We start from the raw sequence: 10,597 nt of genomic DNA on the forward strand, positions 1-10,597 counted from the left end.
TCCGCACCGGAAGCGCGCTTCCAGTCGCCCCGGCAACAGCCGCCCCCCTCGTGTCCCCATTCCCCCTCTGTGTCTCCAAGGAAAACTAGGCCCCTGCTCGGCCAACGCCCAGGATCCGCAAGCTGCGCGCCCACGAGGTGACTTCGGGGACGGCTGGGTTTCCTTTGGGGGAGTGAGGGAGGAGCTTAGAGGCCCCGGGCCCTGGCTTCTTCTGATGCGCAGAGAGCCGAGGTCTTGGACGTCACATTGCTATCATAGTTATGTTAACCCCGCGACAAAAGGTGGGGCCAGAGGCCCATGAGATTCCTAAATCATTGCAGGTTAATTGTGAGAGGGGACCAGTCCCAGAGGCTCTCAGCTCTACAGTGCTTCCGAATCACTGGACGACTCTTTAACAATTCTGATCCCCGGGCCCCCATCCCAGACCAATTAAATCCGAGTCTCTAATAGTGGGGCCCTGGCCTCGGTGGTTTTTAAAGCTGCCCAGGTGATTCTGGCGTGCCGAGAACCACCGTGTTAAGGTCTGTAGGTGAATTTGGATTTTGCCCATCCAGCCCAGTATCTGAATCTAATTGCCCTGGACAGCCACATACGTGGAGTATGTCTAGGATATTGGCCTGTCTGCTCAAAAATTCGAGATTTCTTTCTTTTCTGTTGCACTTTAACCTCTGCAGGAGGTCAGAGCTTTTGGTGGGAGTTATCTTGAGACATCTGGCGCCTACAGTTTATGGGCTTTGTGTCTGTGCCCACTTATCAGTAATGAGCTGTAGTTGAACCAGTGGCCAATGAAGTGCATTTTATCTCTGAAATCTTGATGTTCCCTTAGTACAGATTAGATGGTTCTGAACAATTTTGTTTTTTTCAGGAATGATGTTTTTAAACTCGTTTGACAATCTAGGCTGTGTATTCAGCTGTTTTTCATCTCAAATCAGAACAACATTACTTGAAAAATCTAGACTAAAGATTAGTAATGCAACACTTCTGGGATTATGTATGCTCACAGCTCCCATGAATTGTAGGATGAAAGCTACCTTTTAAAAATACTATTTTTGCTAGCATAATTTATCAGAATAACAGTCTCTGGAATTTCAGTGTGAACAGAAACCATATATTTTTAAAGACTGCTGGTTAGTAACTTTGAATAAGCATAACTGAAATCAAGTTCACAGGTGTATAAATCCCCTCTGTGTTCATTGCTGTGCTAGGGAAGTATACAAACTAAAGTTCCAGAGAGAAATGTTCATTCTGAAACTGTTCTATAGATGGTGATTAATCATTTTGGGTTTTTTTTTAAAGGATAGGATGAGATGAGAATGATGGGGGAAAGTTTTGAACAATTAAGGCTAGAGTGTAAATTGGAGAGTTTGCAAAGTAGGTACAGAACTTTTTTTGAACAACTTCTCTACAAGAGGAAATTCAGCCACGGAACAGCTGGACAAGTGAAAAAAGAATGTAGCTGATCAAATATCAGATGAATTGAAAAGATCCTTGAAAACATAATGTACTTAAATATTTGCTTCCTGAAAAGATTTGGTGCTTTATAGTCAGTTTTTGAGTTACTAGGTCCTCAGTGATTTTGGGGAATAGATGTAGCAGGAGAGAACATTATCAAGAAACAACAGACAAGCTCAACAACAATTTCAACAGCATCTAAGAGCGTGAAATATTAGCTCTTATTTTTATGCTCGAAGGAAAATAGGAAACTTAAAAGGAGTAGATTGTAGAATCCATGCCTACAGGTAATTGAGTAAGTGCCCAAGTGAATGAGGCATAGTAAGTGCCTGTAAATTCAGAAAAGAGAGATTAACATGGAATTACCATGAATATGTTTATAGAAAAAAGTAAATTTGAAATAAGACTCCTGAAATGTACTAGCGATCTTAACTACTTTAAACTACCCATGGTTTTTGCTGTTGTGCTCTTAATTTGTAGTAACTGCCTATTTAACCCTATTCCCTTATGGTCACATTAGGTTTTGCTTATGAAGGACATGCTTCCTGTGAAACAAACTTATCTGTTTCTTCTTTTGAACTGTGTTATCATTATGTCATTCTCAGTCACCCCATTGCTTGTTGTGTTCCTGAGTCAGAGGGTAACTTTGTTCCTCTCCTCATATTTCACTTTTGATTCTGATATTAGTCACATGGAGATTCAGAGAACTTGCAAATAAATCCATTCACAAATTCATCACACTTGCTGACAAATTAAACAATGCCCTTCTGTGGGTGGAATGTCATTTGTATGAAAAAAAGAATTGTTAACTACGTCCTTTCAGTCTTACTCCTTCCCCTTGCTATGCCTTCTTTGTGACAGTACTTATTACAACATCCAGAAGAGGGTAAATTGGGGTTGGGGATTCAGGGAATGAAAATAAAATGAAACTCAGTTTTTTGACTGCCTTGCCCATCAGTTTTAACTGTAGCTTTTATAGACGGGGAGGTGCAGGCTTTCTGAACACAGTGGCATGTGCACTTGAATAGGCCTGTGTCCTGCCGGAGATGGAGCTTGGATGCCTGCAGGTGAAAGAAGTCCGTTTGGACTTGAGCCATCTTTGATGTCCAAATCACTAAGCAGGGACCATGCAAAGACACAGGAGGGAGCCCATGAGGGCATCAAGCCAGATGAGCTTGCCAGCCTCAGCAACCAGCCAGGGATGGGGGCAGGGCTGCCCAAGTAGGTGGGGCAGGAAGCCCGGCCCTCAACAAAACCCTATTATATTCTTTGTCTTAGTGAGGAAGTTCTTACTGTTGTGTGTATTAGTGGAAGACATCTTCTGTGATATTGCATGTACAGAGAGATTCTTAGAACCGCATATGACTCAATGTATCTCACTCAGATTTCTCACCATACCTTCACTTATTTTGCTGCAGTGTCCAGCAGATCTCCTTGAAACAGTGTGTACTGAAGATCTGACTAAATCCTCCAAATTACCTGGTTGGCTCAGAGAACCAAATTACTGGAGCTTTGTAGGAAAGGTTTGATTTTCAGGGCTTTAGCCAGAGTAACTTATTTAATGATTGACTTTTAATGCGTTTCTGTGCAAAGATCAAAGCAGGTGAATTTTCATGTATTTTTAGAATTCTAGTAGAAAAGGAAGATAGGAATATCTAGTTCAAGTATACACTCTAGTTTTTAGGGGAATTTGTGTTTTTATTTTACTTTTTTGGTTGCTACAATGTGTCCTATATTCTATATTTATAAGAACATAAGTATGTAATTAAAAGAATATATTTGATGGCACTACCTGTCAACAAAGCCACTTATTTGTGAAATTTTTTGGTAACTTGATGGAAATAGTCACGTTTTATCCATTGAAAACTACAAAGTTCTTATCTATTGTTCTTTATGTATATTTATGCATTAAAAATACATCTTTCGGGGTAAGCAGATGTACTGAAGTGTAAATCCATTTTTTACAAGAGGCTATATGGAAAAATATATCATTCAAGACTCAGTCTCTGCCTTGCCTGTAGGCCTTGTCAATGTTTAGTGAATGACCTCAACGCTGTTTTTTTCCTTCCTTCTTTGGTGATTGAGGACAGACAATGAATGGTCTCTGTACTTGCCTGGGCTCAGCTGGGTGGTGGCCATTATGCCATTGTGCTCACTGGAGAGGGCTGCCGGGTTTGTAGAGCTGCAGATCCCAGCCTTCCCTGACATTGCCAATCTCTTTTCTTTCAGCTCCACCAGCCCATTCGGAGAAAAGTTACTGTTCAGTCCCTGAAGGCTTAGTGCCATAAAAGAGTGGGAGACGTTCCCAGGGAGGTGAGGAATGAAAGATCGAATTAAAGACCATTAAAGACCGAAGGGCATCTAAATCTGCAGCAACCATCAACTCTCTTTTCTTTGAGAGGTAGTAGTCTCTGAAGATGTTGCTATAATGTCTATAATTATTTAAATGTTGGCTTTTCAGAAACTCAGGCATTCTTCTAGCTCAAGTTCTCCATGTGTGAAGAAAATAACCAGCTTAAAAAAGCTAATCGGACCCATCTTTAGAAGAGGACCTCTTCTTCCCTTGGGAGCTAACTGATATTAACTGACTAACTGATTGCTTAGCAGAAAAGAATATATATTCCTTCCAGGGAATAGAGATTCAGAACTCTGTCTTGTTTGCTTTCTAAGCCCTGCCAATTGATATGGTTTTGCAGAATTTTTATTGTTGTTTTTAGTTAAGTCTTTAAATGTTTATATGGATATTTAAGAAAAGATCCAATTTCCTTATTTAGTCATGGAGAGTGTTTTTTTGTCCCACGTATTAGCAACTGGTCAACATGATTGCTATTGGTCATAGTCAGTTTTCTTGCCTCCACTAGTCTTTCTCCAAACCTAATCATTTATGAAACATGTGAGAATCATGAAGTTCCTCTACTGGTTCCCAAGTGGAAAGTGAGGAACAATTAGGATGCTCAGTATATTCAGAGAGTATCTATACAACTTCAAAATGTGTTAACATAAAACAGGGGTGGGCAAAATAAAAGCCCACAGCCTGTTTTTTGTACTTCAAGAAAGCTAAGAATTGCTTTTACATTTTTAAAGAGTTGTTTGGTGTGTTTTTTTGGTGTTTTTTTTTCCTTTTAAAGGCAAAGAATATGAAGACTATGTGACAAAGACTGTATGTGGCCCACAAGCCTAAAATATTTATCTCGCCCTTTACTGAAAAAAATTGCTAGCATAAAGTAATAGTACTGGAAAGACCTAGCTAAAAATAATTATAAAGCTCTATGCAAGTTGCTGTTCCTTTAGACATGTTTTTCTATGCCTTATTTGACTTTTGAGAGACTAATGTGTAATTCTTCAAGTCAATTATTCAAATTGGTTAATTTGAATACAGGATTTTAGGAATCTTAAAAAGACTTAAAATGTAAAAGGATATTACAAGTACAAGTAGGTTTTGGGATTTAGGGAGAGAAAATAATAAAGCCAAGAATGAGATGAGCACAGTCTACATACAGCCTCAGGACTTTAAATTTGCTGGAAGATGGCAGCAAGTTTGATTACAAATATCCCAGTGGTCAAAACTGTGAGGAAAGCACAATCAAAGCAAAGCAAAATTGCCTACAGAGTTGCTTGCATTCCATCATTAACATAAATTCATCCTTTAATAATGTCCTGGGTCTTAAGAGTCTAGCACCTTAGCTGATGAATTAATATATTTAATTAATGTAGATAGTGAGCACTCTGGGCTTATTCTGAACTGCGTCTAGTTCAGAAGCTGGAACTGGCTTTCTTCAGTCATCTCAGCTGATTCTCTTGGCTTCTTTCTTACATAAGTGCTCAGGATGTACCTGGGTGATCTCTGAGGCTTTCTAACATAGCAGCCCTTCTACCAGATGATTTGTTGGATCAGAGTTACCTCTCCTCAAACTAGTGCTCCTCCCTCCTTTTTTTTTTTTTTTTTGAGGCTGAGTCTCTCTCTGTCACTCAGGCTGGAGTGCAGTAGCATGATCACAGATCACTGCAACCTCCACTTCCCGGGTTCAAGCAATTCTTGTGCCTCAGCCTCCCAAGTAGCTGGGATTACAGATGTGCGCCACCAGACCCAGCTAATTTTTGTATTTTTAGTAGACATGAGATTTCACCATGTTGGCCAGGCTGGTCTTGAACTCCTGACCTCGGGTGATCCACCCACCTCAGCCTCCCAAAGTGCTGGGATTATAGGCATGAGCCACAGTGTCTGGCCCCTCCCTCTAAATCACAGCCATTGACATTTGAGCAGCCTGGAGAACATCATCAATTACCCTTGAACTCCTTAAATGGTAGTCTACTTTATCCCACATGCCTAAACTTCCAGCTTTGCAAAATGGAGCCTCTCTTAGCCATCTGGTGGATTTTCAGAATATTGGTGCTACAACCTTTAATGCCACACTGGATTTTCCCAATTATAACTAAAAACAAGATTTTGTCTACAGTAGTATTTGATCTCAGTGGTGTTTATTCCATATTTGAGGCTGTCACACTTCCCAATTTAGAATAATTGATATTTTAGTTGACCTGGTTCTAAATGCCTTATGATGCATAGAAAGAAGTGTAGATTCAAAACACTTAATTTCCAGAACACATGCAGATGTCTCCTAGACTTTTCTAATTTAATTCCTGTGCTGCTTGTTAATCTATGAAACAAATTTGATTAAGATACACAGCAGTTTGCGTTAATGTCATTATGTCCTGCAGGCTCTCAGAAAATTATTCAGATTTTAGTGATAGAAATATAAAACCTAGGCTGGGCACGGTGGCTCATGCCTGTAATCCCAGCACTTTGAGAGGCCGAGGCGGGCAGATCACGAGGTCAGGAGTTTGAGACCAGCCTGGCCAACATAGTGAAACCCCGTCTCAACTAAAAATACAAAAATTAACCAGGCATGGTGCCACATGCCTGTAGTCCCAGCTACTCGGGAGGCTGAGGCAGGAAAACTGATTGAACCCAGGAGGCGGAGGCTGCAGTGAGCCGAGATCACCCCACTGCACACCAGCCTGGGCGACAATGTGAGACTTCGGCTCAAAAAAAAGGAAGTATAAAACCTGGTTCTAGTGAATTAGCCACCTAAAGGCTGCACCTTACAGTTTTGCTCTTAAGTACATACTGATTTCTACATAATTTCGTTTATGTTTTACTTCTCTGAGTGGTAAGCCACCTAAGTATTAACTTCCATATTTCTTCAGTGGCCTGTAAAGCACATAGCAGTTAGCTAGGTTTTCAGGTACTTGTTCATGTTTTAAACCTTTAAAACATTAAAATTATAGATTAAAAGTAATGTGAACTTAATTTACACTGCATTTGTTAACTTTTTCAGTTTATATTCATTGCATGTATACATAGTATTGAATTTAAGACAAGGAACAGGAACTGTGGACTGTGTTTAAGATAAATTTATGAAAGTTATGTCAGCCCTCTTAGAAGTACCCTATTTGAAAGTTTATTATATTTAAAAAGAATGTGAATGATTCTCTTTCAGCTAAATCTTCAAATATAGAAGTGGTTGATTTAGCATCTCAGTTCTTAATATAACCATAGCAAAACATCTGATAGAGATTATAAAACAAGTAAAGTTTGTTTCTTAAGAGTTGGGGAATTTTTTAATTCTACCCTATAGTTAAGTGAAAAGGAAAAATAAGACTCCTTTGGTATCTGATTTCCAAAGTTTCAAAACCTAAGTAGTTGTTTGCTCAGCATTACATTGTGTTAGTGGTTTTGTCTCACAGAAACTTAAATTCTCGTGCATTTTTGGATATTTTTGTTTAACTTTTTTAAAAGTACATTCTGGTGTAGCTCTGAACCTCTGAATAGAAAAAAAAAATTGAAAGTCTATTTTAAATAGATTGAAAAAGGTACAGCTGCAGATTAGCCATTACTTTTGGGCATTTCATGCGGCAAATCACAACAGGTGGGTAGAGAGAAAAGGAGTAAATCTCAGCAGAGCAATGCTATTTGCCCAGGGCAGACTATGTGGTGCCTCAGTAGAGACTCCATGGTGTGGTTTCTTCTCCTGTGAAGAGACAGGGTGGTTAGGCAAGGAGAATGTGATGTCACATGCTGGCTGAGAAATGCATATTGCAATCAAAATGAAAACAAAGCCTATTTGGGGAACTTAAAGCCCAGGGCACAGCTGAGGCTGGAGAGAGGTCTTATTCTCCAAGTCCCAGACCTAAGGCAAGACGCAACAGAGGTTTCTGGTCATTTGGAAAGATGTGTTCCACTCAAGCCTCAGGAAGACCCAGGGTTAATTTAAGTAAGCATTAGCATGAGTTAAGGATTAGTAAATAAAGTAATAACTGTAAATTCTTAGTTCATGTTTTATATATTGTGTGTGTATGTATGTGTATATACACATACATATATATACACATATATATACACACATATACACTAACTACTAAATATTTATATGGTCATTTTCATAGACTTTACTTCCTATAGGGAAATAAGTAATTGAACCATGCAGGATCTTTTGACCCACTTAATCATACCTAAGGGGATCCCTCCTTTTCAGACCACAAAGTCATAGCCCAGGAACCAACGTCTTGTAGATAGGTTGCATGAAATCAGGCATGGTCCTGCTCACAAATGACGAAATAGCCACAAATATCACACAGCCATACTGATCAGACGTTTGCACTGTGATTCTTCTTGCCTAGTTTCGGCACCCATTTGGACTTTCACAGTCAGGGATGGCAGCAGTGAAGGTAAGATTTTTATTTTTTAATTTTTTTTTGAGCTCGTGAGTAAAAAAGGTAAATTTTAGTCTTTAAAGTTTGGTATTCTCATTCCACGATGGAGAAGACCTAAGAAATAAAAAAGTAAAAGCACTATTGGGTGCATTCCTGGACATCTCTTGCCCCAGGCATTTAGGGGTGGCCCAGGCCAGCAAGTTAGTTTAGGGGGCAGAAAGGGAAAAACTAAAGTCTGTCATGCTCGTCAGTCTGGTGTGGTTCTTAGCAGGCCGTTGCTCAGTTGGCACTAGACATTTAATTACAGTGGGTAGAGAGGGCCAAGATGATTAACATCCAGTCTTCTCTCTCCCTGCATCTCATCTAGAAATGATCACTAGCCTTCATCCCCACATTATAATGCTCCATACCTTTAATTGGCTTGTGCATACCTCATGTACATGGACTTATCAAGTGTGCGTACACTTGGTGTTCATTGTGGCCCAGGTCCTGTCTCACACAATTTTGGGCCCAGTAGCTTCCTCATGTAGAGTAGGTATTTAGCAAATACTAAGTAAATACCTGTTGGGTAGCAGATTAAACATTTGAAGATTTCTCTTGAGGATAAACACTTTGGTGTCCACCCTCCACCTCCTTTCATTTTGTAGGCATCAACATCGAAAGCTACCAGGCCTTGGTATTCTCATCCGGTATATGCAAGATACTGGCAGCATTATCATCAAGCAATGGCTTGGATGCAAAGCCATCACAATGCCTACAGGAAGGCCGTGGAATCCTGTTTCAGTCTTCCATCGTACTTCCCTCCTGCACTTCTTCCCCAAAGCTCTTACGATAACCAGGCTACATATCCTCAGTCCTTCTATGACCATCATCTGGCCTGGCAGGACTACCCCTGCAGTTCTTCACATTTCGGAAGCTCTGGGCAGCATCCACATTACAGCAGTAGGATCCAGGCATCCACAAGAGAAGACCAAGCTTTGTCCAAAGAAGAAGAGATGGAGACTGAGTCAGATGCAGAGGTAGAATGTGACCTGAGCAATATGGAAATCACCGAAGAGCTCCGCCAATACTTTGCAGAGACTGAGAGGCACAGAGAAGAACGACGTAAGTTCAGGCTTCTGTCTCTTCATGCTTCCTTTCTTTATCCTGCCTTTTACATTTTTTTTCTCTAATATATAAAGTAATTTTATAATTCTTCATTGGCTACAGGTAATATTCCAAATCCAGTCCTAAGCCTGGAAAAGCTATGGGGGATGCTGCACCTCCCTTATGTTAGTTTCTGGGGTTGTTTTAGTATAAGACTTTTTTTTGTTCTAGAGCAAAGCTTATCCTAACGTCGTTCTGTTTATTAACCATTAGACACTCTACCAAATAGAGCGTGTATGTGTGCATGCTTGTGTGTGTGCATGCCCTAATCTACTCCCTCAGAGTGTTAAACTCATTTTATATATGACGAAAGTGAACCTTAAAAAGGTTAATTGACTTGTTCCGTGGTACACAACTAGTAATTTGCTGTTAGGATCCAATCCAAATCTGCCTGACTCTACTTCCTGTACTGCTTTCTCTACACCAGGACTTGTCCCTGAGACTGCTAGGTTCCTAAAATACTTTTACCATTTCTCTGGGACACATCTTGGAGACGTCCTTGGTGCTGGAGGTTCCAGATCTTAAATAACATGAACTTAAACAGAATAACGAAATGCCTGGCACTTACAATTTTCCTGTTGGTTCTGTGTTGAGGCCCTGTCCATGGGGTCAGAGAATTATGATAAAGGTCTTATATCTTCAGTCAAAAACAGGAATTTTCTTTTTTAAATTTCTTACCACCTTACTAGAAAGAACTAGAACAGATTTTGTGCTCTCCTATTAAAATTCACCAGACCATTTCTAAGTACCTCTAACTGAGATACAAATGCTTCTCTCCCTATTATAACCAGTATTCAGTCCCAATTTTGTTTTAAGGGAGGCCTAATTGTATGACATTTTACCTACAATTTTCCAATGACACAGAAACATAGAAACCTGGGAATGGGAGTTTCATTCCTGTCTGTCATTGTCAGCATTTTCCTAATGACGAATTAGCTTTTATTGATCCCCATGGGATGCCAAGAACTGAACACTGGACTTTGTATAAAATATTATATCCTTTAGTATCTTTGTCTGTGATTCTTCACTAAACTACTTGTTCAGGTTTTTTTTACTTCCTTTCTTTTGATTAAACTGTGTACTTCTTTAAGCATATTAGATATTAGTATATCCAGCCAGGTGTGGTGGCACATGCCTGTAGTCCCAGCAACTCGGGAGGATAGCTTGAGCCCAGGAGTTTGAGGCTGCAGTGAGCCATGATCACACCACTGTACTCCAGCCTGGGCAACAGAGCGAGACTCTGTCTCAAAAAAAAAAAAAAAAAAAAGAAAGAAAAGAAAAGAAA

At 39.9% G+C, this 10,597-nt stretch overlaps 1 protein-coding gene across 6 annotated transcripts in view; it reads left to right on the plus strand.

The window, feature by feature from the left end:
- GEMIN8 (gem (nuclear organelle) associated protein 8) overlaps positions 1-10,597 on the plus strand; it is a 24,132-nt gene continuing 13,535 nt past the window's right edge. For 2 of the 6 annotated variants that reach the window (XM_011994811.1, XM_011994813.1), the window contains exons 1-4: positions 1-137; positions 3,682-3,765; positions 8,134-8,181; positions 8,814-9,270. In XM_011994811.1, the coding sequence (XP_011850201.1) occupies positions 8,167-8,181; positions 8,814-9,270 (472 nt within the window). In that variant the 5' untranslated portion in view covers positions 1-137; positions 3,682-3,765; positions 8,134-8,166. Of the gene's footprint in view, positions 522-2,768; positions 2,895-3,681; positions 3,854-8,133; positions 8,182-8,813; positions 9,271-10,597 lie in introns of those variants that run through there. The other 4 variants (XM_011994814.1, XM_011994815.1, XM_011994817.1 and 1 more) reach the window with 4 other exon arrangements.

This window comes from Mandrillus leucophaeus, unplaced genomic scaffold, assembly GCF_000951045.1.
Source record: "Mandrillus leucophaeus isolate KB7577 unplaced genomic scaffold, Mleu.le_1.0 Scaffold462, whole genome shotgun sequence".
Taxonomy (NCBI): domain Eukaryota; kingdom Metazoa; phylum Chordata; class Mammalia; order Primates; family Cercopithecidae; genus Mandrillus; species Mandrillus leucophaeus.